This window comes from Caloenas nicobarica, chromosome 4 (assembly GCF_036013445.1).
Source record: "Caloenas nicobarica isolate bCalNic1 chromosome 4, bCalNic1.hap1, whole genome shotgun sequence".
Lineage (NCBI taxonomy): Eukaryota > Metazoa > Chordata > Aves > Columbiformes > Columbidae > Caloenas > Caloenas nicobarica.
The window spans coordinates 54,975,695-54,995,602 of record NC_088248.1 but is presented as its reverse complement, the minus strand read 5'-3'; the positions used below and the strand labels follow the sequence as shown (position 1 = coordinate 54,995,602).

The following is a 19,908-nucleotide window of genomic DNA, read 5'->3' as shown; positions in this document are numbered from 1 at the left end:
GCAGACCAGCTTGGTATCTACGCCTCTCTTTTCAAACTGCCATTGGTAGGATGTTTACTGAGAAGTATGGATCAGTCACCCCAGGTGCCTGAGGGCGTGCTGGGTTTGTTATGTTGGGCAGACTTTAGATGCATGGCTACCCCCGAGCAGAGATCTGCAGTGCAAAAGACATCAGTGGGAATGTTCTTCTTCACCTACGGTGACACTGTTTCTTGTAAAGGTGCTGCAGGGAAGTGCTGCAAACATGAATGGGGTAGGTGTTTTGTTGTTTATCGTAAAAACGAATCTGTAATATGTCTTCCATCTTCCATTGTTTCAGTTAGCTTCATTGTCACATGGAGGCATGTCTGAACGGCATTGTGCAATGCTGGGGAAAACACCAGGGCAGCCTGCAGGCACATTCTCAGAGGCAGCAGGAGCAGTAGAGCGGCAGCAGCCCAGCCATCCATCTGCACTTTCACATCCTACACACCAGCAGGGCCAATTCATCCAAGCAGGGTGCTACACATAGGTGGTTCCCATGTTCAGATTTCAGTGAGTTTGCTTTCTTGCATGTGAAGTTGCTTCACGTTGCTGTTGTTGTTGTGGTCTGTGAATCTCTTCAGCAACTGTGAATCTCTTCAGCAACTGTGATCTAAGTGTCGATACATTAGTAAATTTACTGTATCTCAATGCATGTAGCTTTGCTGTAATCTGAAATATGTTAAAAGATGAAATTATATTGTATAACTGCTCTGTAAGATACTTGCTGTACTGATGCCCCAGCTATGTATACCAAGGTTGTTAAATTAATCAATGCTTAAATAGCATCTTTCAGGGCTAATTATCATCGCTAATTGTGTTTATTTGAAGAAATCCATGGAAATTGCTTAATGACTGGAACAGATCCCTGTTAATTTTGTACTGGTGCTGTACAGCAGACTTTTATATAGGATAGAAAACCAGTTGCATGTATTTGAAATATTGACTCGCTTTGTGTTTTATGTAATCAGTGGGATATGCACATATCTCTTCTCCATGACAAAATTTCCTAGGGGTCCAGTGAGAATTTTTCAGCAGAAGCAGGATGTTTGGGGAGGGCAGGACTGAGGAATGACATACTGCCCTTCCAGCCATCCAATTATACAGAAGAATAAATCACCTTTTAATCAGAGACTGTGTAATCTGAGTGATATTTCTGCCACGTTTCCACGAAATACAGCTGCATGAGGAATAAAGGATGTGGTAGCTTCTTAGCACCCTCTGTCACCTATATTCTCCCACCCGAATGACTGAGCTTTAAATAACGATAGATTGGTTACACCAGCTAGGTGTCTCAGTGGTCACACAGAGGCCACCTCCCTAAAAATTACGTCGCTCTCTGACCCATTCTAGGGCTCTCGGTTCAGGCTAATCATTGACAGGGCTTTTACGATCACAAGGTTTTAGTGAAGGTTTGATAAGACACTCCAGCAGTTCGTGGCAAATGAAGACAGTCTGCACAGCGGGGACTCCAGTGAATGAATGGATTTTTTCAGCATCAGTCGAAGAAATCTGACTTTCAACACTGACACTATAAACTGTCATAATGTGTGGCCAACGACTGGAGAGATCTTTGGCTTTTTGGACATTAGTTTTCATAAGGATAGTTACTGGGCTTGCCGGAGAGGGACGATCTGTGTGGAAAAAGGATCCCCGCTTCAGCCTTGTGAGTGAAACACAGATGTTTCTGTATGACACATTCCCCAAAGAGTTTCTCTGGGGCGTAGGGACGGGGGCTTTCCAGGTGGAAGGCGGCTGGAAGAAGGACGGGAAAGGCTTCTCCGTCTGGGACCGCTTCATCCACTCAGAGCTCAGGGATGCTGACAGCACACATGCCTCCAGTGACAGTTACACCTTGTTGGACAAAGATATGTCAGCTCTGGATTTTTTGGGAGTTACTTTTTACCAGTTTTCAATTTCATGGTCAAGGCTTTTTCCCACTGGAGTGGTAGCAGCTCCTAATGAAAAAGGACTGCAGTATTACAACACCCTTATTGACTCTCTACTCTACAGAAATATCGACCCCATGGTTACTCTGTACCACTGGGACTTGCCCTTGATGCTGCAAGAAAAATATGGGGGATGGAAAAATGAATCAGTGATTGATATCTTCAACGACTACGCCACCTTTTGCTTTCAGACCTTTGGGGATCGTGTTAAGTATTGGATTACAATCCACAATCCGTATTTAGTTGCTTGGCATGGGTATGGCACAGGTATTCATGCTCCTGGAGAGAGAGGGAAAATAACAACCGTCTACTCTGTAGGACACAATTTGATCAAGGTACAGTATGGTAAGATTTTGCAAACTGATCTTGCACTGCCATGGGAAATGGTGGGAGGAATCAATCATGTAGTCAATGTTTCAAAAAAAATCAAGGAATGTTAAAACACCTAGAAATAACCCCTACCTAAGGCAGTGCTTTTTAAAATTCTTGTGTTGATTTTATTGTTGTTGTCACAACAGCTGAGTCGGTAATTATTTGTTTTAAAGTGCTTTTTTATTACTTTATTTAAATTAGGTGTTGCCTACAAAATCTGGCTATTAAAGAGCATGATTCTCCTTTATTCTTTTCACTTAATTAAACACACTGACATGACCATTCATTCGGCTACATTGAAATGACTATTCTATTAGTTTAAAATGAAATTTATTTTCATTTCCATATTGGATCAATTCTACTAGCAAAAGAGTATGTATGTATAAATATGATTAGTTCAAACTTAGTAAGATCATATTGCAAAATGTTTATCGCTTAACTAGCAAGGTCAGCAGTTCTGGGGTTTGGGAGAAAACTAATGTCCCCTTCTGTATTTGAGAGTTTCAAAATTACATCATTTCCTTGATGTTTTCAGCATTTTAATTTTTATGTCAGTCTTATTTATCAGCTGTCTTCTACAGAATTACACATCCAAAAGCTTGATCCCATGATCTACAGCTTCAACAGCTGCAGTACTGGGTCCTCAGCTCCTGGTATTCTTTCTTTGGGAAGGACAAAAAGAGAAGTCTAAAGTGGGTCATACTTTTTAAGGAGAAAGTGCAGACATTGATCTTGATATTCTCAACAGCATTACAGAGTTTACACCATCTCCTCTGATAAATTATTAATTTTGTTCTACAGAGCAGCTAGTTCCTATGCATAGGAGCTTATATTATTTTTTTATCTTGCTATAATTTAAAACAATTTCCAATAACAGCAGTTTAAGATTAGAATTAACAATATCAATACAGGAATTTTTTAACCTGTAGTGCTCAAAGCAGTTTACAGAGCAAGTCACTATTCTGTCTCTGATAGAGCAGCTAGTATAATTCCCTCTGCTTGAACTATTACTAGCTGTCACAAAGAGAATTTTTCTACTGCCTACCAAATCTGAATGTATTTTTCCTACAGAAAGAAGTAGGCATGTGGGAAAAAAAATAATTGCCACAGTAGTTAAAAAATATTCTGCAACTGACCATTTTCATTTCTTCTGTTTGCTTCTGGGCTTGAACCTGCAGAATGTCCTTTTTCAGAAAATTCACACTGCAGTCAATAGAAGTTTTACACACAGAAAAGTCATCGAGCATCCTGAGTCACTGATTTCAGACTTAGCACAAGAATGATTTAACTATAGAGATTTCTGAAGCATCTCAAAGAGAACTGACGCTCAATCATTCTTTTAATTTTCAAGTGCTATAAAAAGTATATTTGATATAATACATGTAAAAGATACAACGTAAGTTTGCAGCATTCCTTGCCTGCATTTCCGAGCAGCACAATCAAACCTGGGGCACCGAGTAGGCAGTCTCTGCATGTTCCCACTCTGTAAAATCTGTGTCAGTAGCACAGCGAGCGGTGCCTCTGCTGAAGAGTTCCAGGAAGCCAAGCACAGCTGGGTCTGATATACAAATTACCGACCTCAGTTCCTTGGTCAATGTTATTTATATCTCAGACTTGATCTAATAGTCTGTACTAGCTTGAAAGTCTGTGAATCTGACTATAACATCAATCACTTAAATGAAAGAGTTGATGAGACTTTCCACAACACACAACCCATTAACTAGTTTTTTATTATTTGGGGGCAGAAATTATTTTCATGTTGTACCTTTCTTACAGTCTGTGAGCATTACCTAATGTATTAGCAGTTCTCCCCTGTGGCACTGCAAAATTTCTGAAGATTTTAGATCTTTATGAAGAATCTCAAATTTGTAGTAATGTATTTGAGGAACAGGAGTTTGATGTTTGGGGTCGGAGGTAGAATGGAAGCTCTTGAGTAACCAGTTGACATAAGCCAACTCTTCTTTTATATATATATTTTTTTTCTTAATAAAATGTAATTAAAGCCAGTCATTCCACAGAAGTCATTGGTGGTATTATATTTTTCAAGCCAACTAGCCAGAATATTTCTCAAATTTTTTTTGTGGTTATCTAAATGTTCAGTATGTTTAGTATTGTTGACAACACAGTATTAATTTAATGTATTGATGCATAATTTGGATTCATGTGTTGTGAAATGTCTCTTCTTTGAGAAGAAGGGAATGTTATAAGAATCTCTCTTTAAAGAGATTTCACATGGCTTTTTATTTCAGGACTGGTATATGCAAATCTGTTTCTCAGACATTGTATTACAGCTACCTTCTAATTTACCACTGCAAACCAAAAATGTCCTCCCAAAAATAAAAGACCAGCAAAAATGTCAGGTTTTGGCAGTGTGAGGCAAAGACTGTTACAGCTGTTAAAAAGATCTCCATTTATGTCAGTGGCTTTAGGAAGAGACACATTCTTGTCCACGTCAAGGCTTCATTTTTGGACAAGCGATTGAAAGACAATATTCTCCGTGGCACCCCATGTGCATTGCCAGGTCCACCCGTGAAATACGCTGAGCAGGAAAAACAGGTCTGTAATGCTCTAGAAAAACTAATCTGGCCACCACTCTGTTACATAGCAAGTTGTTGAATAATCATTCTCAAGCCTTTTTGTAGTACCTTTGGATAAACTAAATGAGCCTCTCATGAGTCCTACTTTTAGTTTCATGTACCAGGGCACTGTTGCAGTTGTGATGTTGTGAGAACTAATCACCATTTATATAAAGGAGTGCTTTTATGTGGTATATCAATCATAAACTGAAGCGAGGTTTCATAGAATCACAAAAGCAATATAACAAACCATAAACCTCTGCTTTTTTGGACTTTGGATTATTTTATTGTAAGAACAGTTTGGAAGTTGCTGGAGATTTTTGCATCTCTAAAAGAGGGCTGAAGAAATTTCTCTTAATTTTAAAGTATCAATTTCAGTAGACTAAAGAAATCCAACATCTTAAAACTCAAATAATTGGCCAGCATAAGGAAAAAGTCCATGCATTTCAGAACTGATAATGATCTGCTTCCATGAACAAAATCAAGTAGGTAATTAGGTAGATAATTATTAAGGCTTTTCAACAGAAGTCGAGTTGGTCTGTCTTCACCAAGCCCCAGAGCCCCATGGTGTTGGCTGGCAGAAGACATTGCAGATGCTGTATCACCTAATACATGTGCTTTCCCTCTGTGTCTCGCATCCTTTTAGGGGAATGCCCCAGATACATCTGCTTAAGAGACAGCCTTGCCTTTTACATGGGTCTTGCTATTCAAGACCCATAAAGAAGGCTGGTGAGTGCAGAAGCAAAGGCTGCTAAACAGGGAGCTTAGATCCAGCTGCAGAAAATAATCCACAGAAGAACTCAACATTTCAAATTAAAAAACATATTTGCATGTTACTATGTATGGTTTTCATACACAGAGTGTAATAATTGCTACTGATCATTTTAAAGGATCTGATACTTCCATGTGAAATGTGATACTTCCATGGAAATGAATAGGAAGTTTGACACTTATCAATTTTAAATTGCTAAGAAGTTCACTTAGATGAATCTCTGTTCAATTGTATGATCATTACTACTAACACGAGGGGCATGTGGAATCTTGCACCAGATGGAGAATGGCCACCAAAAGTGTATCTCCTTTCTTAATTAAAGGTGACTGTACTTCACAAAAGCAACATCAGAAAACAATGATAACATATAACTGGCCATGTGACACATCAAGGACGATACAAAAACTATGAGCTTGCTCCTGAGGCAGCTGTCACACTGAGGCAGAGAAGAAAAAAACTGCACACACAAAAAAATTAGATGGGTTTCTTTGATTTAACAGTAAATAAATCTGACAAGAAGCAAGAAAATATAAAGCAGATGAATCACTGTGTCTGGAGCTAAATGAGATATATACCTGATTTATTACAGTTTTCTCTGGATTTAGTTATGTTCTCTTATACTTAGATTGAGGTTTGTAAAGATCACAAACTGCAGACCAAGCTGTCTACTTTCCAACCTCTGTATCAGTGCCCTCTGGGCAGTGCTGCCTTTGCTATAAAACAGGCAGAAAGGGGATTTTTTTTTTGCTGTTAGAGATTATTCCCACTCCTTTCCATCTGGCAGAAAAGCCCAAGGGAAAACTGACAGCATAAGATCTCCCTAAAAATTTTCTTCATGGATATACTCTCATATCACAAACTGGGAAAAGGCAATCAATTCCCTTTCAAACATCATCTCTCCATACAGATCAGTCACAGATCAGGTTCATCTCTGTGCCCAGCCGCATTGCTCCCAGCTCTTCGGTAGCTCTCCCTGTGCCAGGATCTCTTTGTGGACACTGCTGCCTTTGGGATCTTGGGATGAGCATGTCCCATAATTCATTCACCTTAAAAACAAATTTCTGCTGAATGAACGTGGGATAATTCTTATTTCTACATCCAACCAGACACTTTCTTTCCTTCCTCCAAATGGGCCTGTTTCCCTCAAGATCTAGAAAGATGAACCTACACCAGTGCCCGTATTTCTTACAGGAGGAGGGAAATCTGTCTCCATCAAGTACAGCTTCTCGGATGGACAGCAGAATTGTCTGTGCTTGCAAGTGTCTTTGCTGGCAGATTTTTCCAAACTGTAGTAGCCATCAATGATAATGTAAAACTCAGCACTGATTCACACTTTCTTTGTATGATTTGTTATTTTCGGGTTAGCTTGCTTACTCTTCTTGGAAATCATCAAGAAAAAAACAATTCAAATGCAAGACAGCATACAAAAAAATTGACAGCAAAATCTTGGTCCTTCAAACCACCCTCTTAGAAATGTAGTTGCCTACATATCAAGAGCCCTTTTTTTCCTTCACGAGGATGGAGCTTCAGAGTCAGTTTGCAAAATAAGAGCTTTAGCTGTACTGAGTATGTGGCATTTTTACCACAGATCGAAAGGGCCTTGAACTGAAATATACTCTCTGAATAAGCCACACATACCTGCCCTTCTTCTAAAGTGATGGTTAACACCATCATCATCAGACTCCATATTCTAGCTCTTCATGGTTTAAAAACAAAAAAATTAAACATAAAACCAGAATCATTTTATTAGCATTTTTTTCATTCTGTTTTCCTAAATGTTCTTGATCTCCAGCACATGAAAGGAATTCTATATGCCCCCAACATTGGTTTGGGTGCTCATTGCTGAGACATTCAGGAAAATTGCTTTATTTTAACATATCTTAAGAATTTGAAAGTATTGGTCTTTCAATAGTAAGCTCTTTGCATACATATGTGATAAATTACAAGATCAAAGTTTGAAGGCCTATGAGACTATTTCAAGAAGAGAGGAGAACAATACTGTTGTCTTGATTTTATTAAATTGACATCCTATCTAGCCTGTTTACAGGGTTAATCTTGACTGACTTAGCACTCTTGGTGACTTTCAAGTCTATGGAATAGTTTCTATATTAATACCAGGAAAATATACTGAAATTGATGTGTCATATGTATCTAGAATAAATATACGATATTGATCCTGCTTTCACTGTGTACTTAGCCTTGACATTTGTCCTTGATCTAACAAGGAAAGTGAAAGATTAGGGATTAAACTCTAACTGAAGAAAGACAGCCAATTTGATGTATGACAGAGCTTTTAAATTTATGTTTGTTTCATTTGTGGTCTTACAAACAAATTATATTAATCAGTTTGTTCCAATCAACAATAGTTTGCACTTAGCAAACACCTTCCGTGTGAGAATGTTAAGCTGGTTTACAGATAATTAACAACTCAAACCAGAATTATAGGCAAGCAAATGCTATTTTCTCTATTCTGTCTGTAAAAACCCTTTCTATAGACAGGGTGACAATTTTTTTCAATGGAGTTAACCCTCAGAATTAAGATACATCAGTGACACATATAAATTTGTGTATGGGGATCCTATCTTGAATCATATTAAATGTACTTATTTGTACTTGAGGTCTACTCCTGTAGAATTGTACCTGTGGCTGTATTCTCTACTGTAGACAATATTTTTAATAGTAACTTTACTTTCGTCTAATCAACCTCCTGAAGATGCATATGAATACAGTGAGTTGTCTCTGATTGTCTTTTGCATGTCAATACTGCGTTGTAATTAGTTGTTTTTTGGCAAAGCCGTCTTTCTCCACTTCACCTAGAAATGTATGATTGCTAAGATTTACCTGGTGTCATGCTCCTTGGCACTGTGTGCAATACAGGTGACTTCTGCAGGGTTTTTCTTGTTAAGCCAATGCAACCATGTACCTCTGATTAAATAGTGGTGTTAGTAGCTTGTGTCTGGGGAAAAAAAAAATATATATACTAACCAGGTGAGAAATCACTAGAGGCAGAGAACAAAGCAAGCCTGGCCCAAACAGCCACCCCGGGCCGGAGGGACCTTCAGGAGAGGACAGTGAGGGTAAGAGATGGCACTGGCCACTTAAATTTTCTGATGAGACTAGTAAGGAAACCATTTTATAATATTTTAACTGTATCTTGCAATTTGGCTCGTGAGTACAGAACCTGCATTTCAAAGGTTAATGTTACTTTATCAGTATTTTCAAAGACAGACCTTGAACAAATGTTATGAGCATGACCTTAGAAACCATAAGCAACTGATACACGGAATTTCACAAACTGTAATTCTTCAGTACTCCCTAGCTTAACCAAATACCTACCTGACATCGGTTCTTTTGTTTTTTTCGTTTTTTAAACTGCCAAGGCTGTGTGTTTCGAGATAAATTAACTGAAATTATTGTCAAAGGTAAGCAGTGCTGTTTGGCTTGGTAATTATGTCAGTCTAACGCAGCACTCAAAGTGTTTCACAATGCTTCTCAATGTTTTTTCTGAATGCAGTTGTTTTCTTTCCAGCTTAAGAGTATAGAGCTACCCGACAGCAATAATGTAAACCCTGAGTTACTGGACAACTCATCAGCTGGGAGAGGTCAGCTCCCCTCCGCTGTGCCAGGTCCTCTGGCACGATCCACACTGCGATCCGGGGTCACCCTCCTCTGACACCCCACTCTTCCCTTTTCCCATGGGACTCTGGCAATGCTACTGGCGCCTTAGGCTCCCATGGATTCCTTTTTTGTGTGTAAATTTTGACTGCCTTATTCTAATTGACAATATTACATTTGAAGGTAATTCTGGTGTGTGACAATGTTAAGCTTTCCAGAACATGATGATGCTGATAAAATAAGATGTGATACGTGATATGCTTTCATTGCCACTAACACAAATAGCGAATTTCCCTGCCTGTCCTAGGGAAGTCAATATTCAGCCAATTATGCGTACTAAAACATGGCATACCCAAGAGATCTTACGAGATTCTGCTGCCTTTTAAAACCAAAGTGGTGTTGCTTTCAAAATGAATAAGATTCATTCTGTGCTATGCATGCTACTGTCAGAAAAGTTATTATTATAGCAACTTCAAAGAAGAAATGAACTAAAATCCTAGATCAAAATTCTCACACAAAACGATCAAACTTGACATTTGAGTTCAAACTTTGCAGCTGGGTCTTTTCTCAGTTTTTTACATGTAGGGACTGTGCAAATCTCAAAAGTAGAACACTTACTCATATAATTAGGCAAACCAAACACATGGAAGTGTATCCCAAGAAGAGTATGGGGTGGATGTGTGTCAATCAGAGGAAATCCAGGTGACACCCATAGCACAGAGCAGTCAACAGTAAACAGCCAACGCTCACAAAAGAAACCTAATTTGAGATGCATCATTATGTATCAGTTCTAACAGTGGTTTACAATTTTAACCACATCAGCAATCACTGCTTGACAAAGAAAGACCGGGATGGGACTGTCCAGATCAGAGGGTTCAAATCTCACGACCAGCAGCTGTTCAGTCCCGAAGTGTCCACATAGCAGCTGTTCACATCTCTGCTGGGACCTCCTGTGAAATTTAGACCTATGGTAAAAAGCAAAAGGCCACAGCCCTGATGTGTCATAGGAACAGCCCACGAGACGCTGAGTATCACCATCATCTCGAGGTGCTTTGCAGTATTACAGTCATTGCCTGTTACTATTACAGGGTAATTAGTGTACGTTAACTGTTTGTTAAAATTGCCATAGAAGTCTGCACTGAATCAGATCCAGCTGCCTGCCTGTCTAGCTGCCTACACACACAGAGACTTACTGGTATTTAATGCTATTTTTCTCTCATCAGGCTCATGCAAAAGTTTGGCATAACTACAAAAACCACTTTCAACCATCTCAGAAGGGGATGATATCCATAGTGCTGGGATCCCACTGGATCGAACCTAACAAATCGGAAGATGCGCTGGACATTTCTAAATGTCAGCAGTCTATGGAGAGAGTACTTGGGTGGTTTGCTAAACCCATCCATGGGGACGGCGATTATCCAGAAGAACTGAAAAATGAATTATTGTTTTTGCCACGTTTTACTGAGGATGAGAAAAACTACATAAAGGGAACAGCTGACTTCTTTGCGTTTTCCTTCGGTCCTAATAACTTTAAACCTCCAAACACTCTACCAAAAATGGGACAAAATTTGTCACTCAATTTGAGGGAAGTACTGAACTGGATTAAACTGGAATACAACAATCCTCGAATCTTGATTGCAGAAAATGGCTGGTTCACTGACAGCCATGTGAAAACAGATGACACCACAGCCATCTACATGATGAAAAATTTCATTAATAAGGTTTTACAAGGTTTGTATACAAGTTAGTTGTTGGATTTTTGGTGAGCTTTTTAAGATCATTTAATGCTGTAATGATTTAATCTTTTTTTTAAAAGAGATAATAGCAACTAAGTTAATAATTAATTGTTTATACTGCATGACTACAAGTCATGGATCAGGATCTACTGGTGCTAGGTGTTGTACAAACACAGAAAAAACCAATAGTCCCTGTTCCAGGAAGCTAAAGTCCAACAGCTGCGTTTGATTTTAAAATCAAATAAGTGCAAAACTGAACCAGAAATTAATGAAAACAAATCTATTGGATGTCACTTTTCACTGCTGGCAGCCCAACTGTAAAACATTTGTGCAGGTACGTACCTTGACAGCAGGAAAACAAGACCGTTACTCCAGACTGTCAGTGCTGTGCTGGGGTCCTACTCCAATGTAAAATGCGTGATGGAAATCAGCAGGAGAAAGGCAGTCATTCTTCAGGATTATTACATGCCAAACAGATCATACAGTTTTAAAGACACACTTCTAATCTTGTTATTTTCCTCTCATAAAGCCAGCATACGGAGGTGCTCTCTGAAGGCAAACGATTTAATTTTGTATGCAATAGAAACACTGTCAATACCTAGAGCCTCTGCAAAACTGTGATTTCTTTCCCCCCTCGGCAGTTTGTAGGTTGGGCACAGGGACAGGGACAGCATGCAGGAGCCATCCTCCCAGCAGGCTGCCCCGCTCCCGGAGCCACGCTGCAGCGATGCTGTGGCTCGCATCCCTTCACAAAAACCTTTCTTATCCTCAGAAAAGGGAAAACACAAGTAATTGTTTACTCTGAGAACAAGTCAGGAAGTACTGTATTACCAACAAATGGAATTAAGCTTCTAATGAATATTATATAGATATATTTAAAGTTGTTTCAAGCTGTAAACTTCACATAGCACAACTATGCGATATGTCCTGTCTTTTCCAGATTTTGAGGAGGTTACAATCCAGTATTTGGTTTATGATACTTTAATACTACCTTGACACAGCAGGAGAGTATAGATGCAGGACCGGATTTGGAGGTGTGGAGCAGGTACATTTCTAGACACATACATAAGAAAATCCATAGCATGTTCTTTTTTGAATCCTCTACAGCAGGCTCGGCTGTAATAACCATCCGTGGATTCACACTTCTGAAAAACTTGGCCAATATTCAACCAATAACTACTTCTCAAAAATTGTCATTTATATTTTTATGTATGCAGATACTTCAACCTCTGCTTCAAAATACAGGATTATCTCTTAACTAATGCATTTTTTGTGAAGCAAACTTTCATTTGCCTGATCAGAAATGATATTTGGAACATATTTTCATATTTTTACTTACAGAGAACTGAGGTAAATTTGCTGTTTGCTGTGAAATCAGTTAGGTCATGTTAACCTCAAAACGTCATTCATGTAGGCCAAATGGTAATGGCTGTTAAGATCTAACAGGCCCTGAGGAGCTATACTGTGTATGTTCAAGGAGAGTGCTGTAAACTTTGTACTGTATGTCTGTATCTTACAGCACTGTGAGTCACAAAAATACATGACCTATATAACATCACCATTGCAATGAACTGACCCTGATTACAAGACAAAGATGCAGTTGAAACTACAGCTTCTCAGGGACACGCATACCCCTGTCTACTGAAACCATTACTTCTGCAGAGAGGACTTCGGGTCCACCTATAGCAGATGCAGACATAGAAATGCTTTGAGATCTGCTTCCATGGATGTCACCTCTGGTGACGCAGGGAGCTTTGCTAACTCCTGACCTCTTCTATCTTCAGCCTCTTGTTCCTGCTCCCAGCCATCCTCTTGGTTTTGGGGAGGATTTTCACTCTACTCTAATGTTCAGTGAGGATTCTGACTTTCATTTCTGCCCTCTTCTTTCACTGTCACTGCAGACAATGCTACAAACGTACTCTCACACTGATCCACAGGAGCTCTGCCTATCACCTGCCTACTAATTCTTCTTATCACAAAACAGACATAAAATAGTGCTTTTTCCCCCTAACTATTTAAAAAGACAAAAATTCTCATCTAGGCATGCACCATCTCGAGTACTGCAGCATCTTTTGCTCTGACAATTAAACTTAGCTCCCATGCATTCAATGTGCTTCTAAAAATAATAATTGTCACTTACGCTGTCCCTATATGTCTACTTCCATTGATTCAGCCTTCCCCATTGCAGACATGAAGTATTCATCTTTACTTACAACGCCCTTCTGGCCTATCTCTTTATCCACTGCATAATTCTCCACCTCCATGTTTTTGCATTTGATCTTTTCAGACAATTTTGTGCTTTCTCCCATGGTTTCCCTAGTATTTAAAAGTTGCTTTTCTTGAAAATGCATGGGATTGCATTGCTTCATTGCATTCCTTCATCTCCAAGGCCAAGTATTCTAAGCTTGTCTATCAGTTTCTCACGTAGTCACACTGCAGACTCTAGGACTTTCTGATTTTTTTATCTAGCAGCCAGTAAAATACCATACAAGACTATGACAGTACTGCCGGGTACCCTGTTACCCTGCTGCATGAATACAAGTACCGTGCAAAACTGCCTCTTGCTGAGGTTGCAGCACAGTGTGACTAAGGCAAGGAAGTTCAGTGGAAACATAAAATTATGCAAAGTTAAATGTCCTGAGAAAATAAGGCAAACCAATGTTGGGTGATAATAGAGCTTTGCATCAGAATACTTCATTTATCCCTTGGCTTACTCTCAGTGGACTACAGGTAATAATGTCTGTCTGTCTGTGTCAAAATCCTCAGTGGATTGCGCTTGATATTCCTGCCCTTCTAAGGTTAATGTGAGGAGTTATCCTGTGTTATTTCCTAGCTTAAAGCTGGCGACAGGCAGCTGACATGGCTGAGCATGGTGTTGGGATGCCTTCTTCCAGGCTGCCAGCTGGCACACACTGTAAGTGGGTAACAAACGTTGTTAGCTGGTGTCCAGCGAGAAGCTGCTCTGAAAGATCTGCTGCCCTTCCTGGTGAATTGGGTTACACACCCAAGAAAGCAGTCGTTTTGTCGTCTTTCTCATACATTATATGTAAAAGATCATATGTATACTCCTTTACAAGGTGGAGTGACATTAAAATTGTCTGAAGAAACACGCATGTCCTGCACCTACTCTGTGAATCAATCAATCAAGCACTTCTGTCTCTGGCTTGATCAATCCAGCTTCTTCTAAAGTCAGTACATGTCCCATACTGACACATTTAATTTTTCAATTTAGAAGCTGAACAGACAATTCTCTAATTTTATTGGTATGTGTTACTTGCAAATCATCAAGCACAGCTTAAAATCTGGATGTGGCACCCAGCTCTGGAGCCCTTAGCACAGGAAGGACATGGACCTGTTGGAGCAGGTCCAGAGGAGGCCACAACAATGATCAGAGGGATGGAACACACCTCCTATGAGCAGAGGCTGAGAGCACTTGGGTCGTTCAGCTTAGAGAAGAGAAGGCTCCAGGCAGACCTTACTGTGGCCTTTCAGTACTTAAAAGGGGCCTATAGGAAAGATGAGGACAGACTTTTTAACAGGGCCTGTTGTGACAGGACAAAGGGTAATGGTTTTAAACTAAAAAAGGGGAGATTAAGACTAGATATAGGGAAGAAATTTTTTACAATGAGAGTGGTGAAACACCGGCCCAGGTTTCCCAGAGAGGTGGTGGATGCCCCATCCCTGGAAACATTCCAGGCCGGGCTGGACGGGGCTCTGAGCAACTGATCTAGTTGAAGATGTCCCTGCTCAGTGCAGGGGGTTGGACTAGATGAACTTCGAAGGTCCCTTCCAACTCAAACTGTTCTGTGAGGCTCAGTCAGGGCAGGGAGGGGAAGCTGTGGCATGGCGGATGGCCGGACTGGTCGGTCCACTGTGGTGGTAGCAAGTCAAGGAGGCCCGAGAGGAGAGCACGGAGAGGGAACCATGCCTCAAGCAGGCCCACCACGCTGTTAGTAACAGGGAACATGGAGCCAAGGCACCTGTGCTGTCAGATGTTGCCTGGTGTTTGAAGCGAGCTGGAACGCATGACCAACATCACCCTGGCAAACGTCATTCAACAGCTAAGCAGCCTGAGTAAATTCGCGTAAGACATCCCTTACATATGTTAGAGCCCTAAATATAAGACTCATGTGTGTTTCTTTCTCGTACACAGCTATTAAACACGACAACATAGATGTGTTTGGCTACACAGCCTGGTCGCTCCTTGATGGCTTTGAATGGCAACATGCTTACAACATCAGACGTGGATTATTTTATGTAGATTTCAAAAGCGATACAAAGGAAAGGATTCCCAAGTCATCTGCACTTTTTTACAAACAAATCATACAAGAAAACGGCTTCTTCCCAACGGAGTCTACCCTAAGCTTGCAAGCTCAGTTCCCCTGTGACTTCTCCTGGGGTATCACCGAGTCTGTTCTTAAGGTAAGGGTAAATTTTTGGGAAGACTGCTGGATGCAGAGCGATCAACAATTTTGCGAATAAATGACTGCGTACAGCATCTTTTTTGGGGGAATCTCAATGCACACTGCAAACAGAAGTTAAGCTTAGTCATAACTGCATAGGTTCAATTTTATCTACTTCACGGGTTTTCAGGTGAGCTAGTCACAGAGTGCTGGCGTGCTCCGGCAGCAGCAGACGCTGCTGCATGAGCCCATCCAAGGCGGGCCCTCCCTTGCCTTTCTTCTGCTCACGTCTCCACGTGGCAGATCAGATCAGATCAGAAGATTTCAGACCAAGAAGCTGACCCCAATTGATTGCTCCTGGGTTATTTTTCAACCATGGGAGTTTCCCAATCGAGCTCACAGTGTGGCCATAGGGATGCCTACAACAGCACGACAGAGGTGGTGGCACAGGGCAGGGACAAAGTGGTTATGCTGGTGGCGGCACAGGTACCTGCAGGCTCCAGGTCTCGTCTAAAGCTCCTGGACAAGGCAGAAGCAGATTCCTGGGTTGAGCCTGGTGCCACTTGCACAAGTGGGTAACAAGCCATTCTTCAGAAAGACTTATACCACAGGCAAAAATATGCAGTACCAGCACATGGCTTTTACCATCTGAGCTCCCATTTGGAAATACATCATACCACCATTTTTCCAAAATGGTTCCTACAGTATCTGTTTCTACTTTAAATGTGGTAGATAAGCTAACCGTGTGCATGGCCAGTGTTGGGATACTCATCCATGACAAATACAGAAAGGTAGTCCAATGACCAACATTAGCCTCAAAAAATAACAACAAAACTCCGTAACTTAATCTATTCACTGACAACCATATGAAAAAAAAGGCTTCTATATACTTTGTTAATCATTTTGAGGAAATACATGGCACTTCACTATATTGTATTATAAATCCTACAAAAAGTGCTACAGAGGATACATCCTATACTAAGCTTGCTACCTAGTAGAAAATAGTGAATATATAACTAATAATAAACACTAGTAGCCGTTTTTGCCAGATGTTTGCATAGGCAGAAGGACTACTGCTAAGACCAGGGAACACTATGCCACAGTTTCACAAGGCTGATCTCAGCAGCAGTACCAAAATAATCTGCGCCTGCCTCGTGTACCTTGTCCTTACCAGCCCGTGCTCCTGCCAGCTGCCTGAGAGCTGCTGTTTGCATGACCACAGAGTGAACTCGACCAGGGAGATGTATCTGTGCAAAAATGTACGTCGTGTAGGCTGGTGGCAGGGCAATTTTTATGTTTTCCATGGATGAAGGAAAAGAATTGGTAAGATGACCATTAGCACAGACAAAGTCCATATAAATGAGTTGGTTATCTTCTTCCCCTTGAAGCATCTGAGCAGGACCTCCTGACACCCAGCACTAATCCTACAGCCAAACAGAGGCAGAAGTGTGGACTACAAGCAGGCATTCATGTAATTAAACCCTATTGTACCATATTGTTTTTATTTTCACAGGCAGAATCTGTGGCTTCCTCACCGCAGTTCTGTGATTCCAGCCTGTACCTCTGGAACATCACAGGAGACGGGCTCCTGCACAAAGTTAAAGGGGTGAAGCTAAAAACCCGACCAGCACAGTGCACAGATTTTGTCAGTATTAAAAAGCAACTTGACCTCCTGGAAAAAATGAAAGTCACGCATTACAGATTTGCACTTGACTGGTCACTAATTTTACCCAATGGAGATTTGTCAGTGGTAAACAGGCAAGTTCTTCGGTATTACAGATGCGTGATTAGTGAAGTACTGAAACTCGATGTTCATTCCATGGTCACCTTATATTATCCGACTCACGCATACCTGGGCCTGCCAGGTCCTTTGCTGCAGACAGGAGGGTGGCTGAACCAGTCTACTGCCTACGCTTTTCAAGACTACGCAGCTCTCTGTTTTCGGGAACTTGGCGATTTGGTTAAACTTTGGATTACAATAAATGAGCCTAACCGGCTAAGTGATGTCTATAACAGGAGCAGCAATGATACATATCGGGCAGCACACAATTTGTTAATAGCCCATGCCATGGCCTGGAAAATATACGATGAGCAGTACCGGTCCTTTCAGCATGGCAAAGTGTCCCTGTCCCTGCATTCGGACTGGGCTGAGCCTGCCAACCCCTACTTTGAATCTCATTCGAAAGCTGCCAACAGGTTTCTTCAGTTTGAAATAGGCTGGTTTGCCGATCCCATATTTAAGACTGGGGACTACCCAGCTGCTATGAGAGAATACATCAGCTTGAAAAACAGAAAAGGCCTCTCATACTCTTCATTGCCATCTTTCACAAGCGAGGAAAAGCAGCTCATTAAAGGTGCAGCTGACTTTTATGCGCTGAATCATTTCACCACCAGATTTGTGATTCACGAACCTCAGCACGGGAGCCAGTATGAATTTGATCGTGACATCCAGTTTCTGCAGGATATCACCTGCCTGAGCTCCCCTTCCCGTTTGGCGGTGGTGCCTTGGGGAGTGCGCAAAGTTCTCAGGTGGATTAAAAAAACCTATGGTGACATCGATATTTACATCACAGCAAACGGAATAGATGACCAGTCCTTAGACAACGATGAACTTCGGAATTATTACTTAGGAAAATATGTACAAGAGGTTTTAAAAGGTGAGTATATGACAGATTCAAGTTCCCCCAAGCCATTTCCATGGCACAGACCCAGGCATTCCTTCAGCAAGCGTGGCTTCAGATTACTTTTAGACACCAACAAGAAACAGAGGATTCCCCCTCCACTACTTAGCTCTTTCTCAATTACTAGAGCATGTGCTGATTTATTTTCTGTGCTAATTTCACACTGCAAACAAAAGAGCAATAAGTTAGTAAAGGAAAAGGTTGTTTAAAGGGCACTGTATTCCCATTTTTAGATAGCATATTTTCTAGTACTCACAAAAAGATTCCACACATACCCCCTCCCGCATTTACAAGGTTCTTGATCAATCTGGGTCACACACCTGACTCTGCTGTCCACTTACACATGGATTGGAGTGATGTTTACTCACCAATGACTGTTCTTTATGATTTCATTAAAGTATTTTCACCCAACACTTGGTATATATACATACAGAATCACATACAGCCAGCCACACGTGCTGCAGGGCTGAGCAGCTGGGTTCGGAAGAGGGCAGGAATTTTCAGAAAGCTCCACTCACAGCACAGACAAGCAGCTGCTCCCCTGGATTCCCTGCAGCTGGAAGAGCAGCATCTGGCTTTTCCCAGAAAATCAAGTTCCCAGCTCTAACCCTGCTCAAATCCAGCTTTCACAGAATAGGCCCAGAAAACTCCCAAGTTCTAACATTTTTTTAAAAACAATGATGCACTGTTTCTACCTAAGACAGTGCAAGCTGATTATTGCTAGAAGCAGCAACTCTAAGTAAATATTTTATGACGCAATTATGCTTTTTAAATTGATAAATGAATCATTGGAAATCTGAGCTCATTACCAGAAGGTCTGCAGGTCATGCAAGGTTTTATTAACAACATTTGTTTCTTTTTTTTTTTCTTTTCCTTCCCAGCATACTACATTGATAAAGTCAAGATTAAAGGCTATTATGCATTTAAGCTGACTGAAGAAAAATTGAAGCCCAGATTTGGATTCTTCACTTCAGATTCAAAAGGAAAGCCTTCAATAAAATCTTACAATAACCTGATAAGCAACAATGGCTTTCCTGCTGGCTACTCAGTTTGCAACCCCTCCAACCAAGAAAAGCAGTGTAGCTTCTGCTTGTTTATTTCTCAGAAGAAACCATTAATATTCTTTGCCTGTTGCCTTTTCTCTACCCTTATCTTGCTTTTAACCATTACTGTTTTTCACAAAAGAAAAAGAAGAAAACGTTTCAAGGCAAAAAGCATCCAGCACATCTGTATTTCATTTTAAAGGGGCACAAGCCCACTTCCACGGGAATTCATTGCTGTTTGCATTCTACAGAGGACGGTGCAGATCAGACAACTGTAGAAAAGCACCACGTGAGTCACTCCAGTCACACACCCCAAGCATTTTGTTGGAGAACATAAAATAATTGTATGCACAGGAAGAAGAGCTGTGACATTTCTTGCTGGTGAAATTACTTCTATCCACCTCCAGTATGTAGAAGATGATAAATTAATCTATTTTTTTTAAAAAAGATCAGTCTATGACTCTCCTGTGCCTTGGAATAAACTTTTAAACAGTTTGACTTGAAAAGAGATCCTGATGTGCACTTTTCTATGAACCTTTTTGGACCACAGAGTCTTGTGATATATATTCCTGCCATTAATGTTGTTAAGCATGAAACTGCAGTTGTTCGGGTTTACAAATAAAAGTGTTATTAAAACCCACAAACCTTCCACCAAGTACAAAACCAAGAAATTAAATGTGCTGGGCCAGCTTCTGAAGACGCCTCTAAAAGAACAAATCCAAGTTAACTTCATTATTGAC

At 40.6% G+C, this 19,908-nt stretch overlaps 1 protein-coding gene across 1 annotated transcript; it reads left to right on the top strand.

Moving 5' to 3' along the window:
- The first annotated feature begins 1,567 nt into the window (after positions 1-1,567).
- Positions 1,568-19,368, top strand: KLB (klotho beta). Its single transcript, XM_065633583.1, has 5 exons — positions 1,568-2,305; positions 10,529-11,036; positions 15,195-15,463; positions 16,958-18,101; positions 19,007-19,368. Exons 1-5 carry the CDS (start codon positions 1,568-1,570, stop codon positions 19,366-19,368), a joined length of 3,021 nt encoding a protein of 1,006 aa, XP_065489655.1.
- Positions 19,369-19,908: the final 540 nt, after the last annotated feature.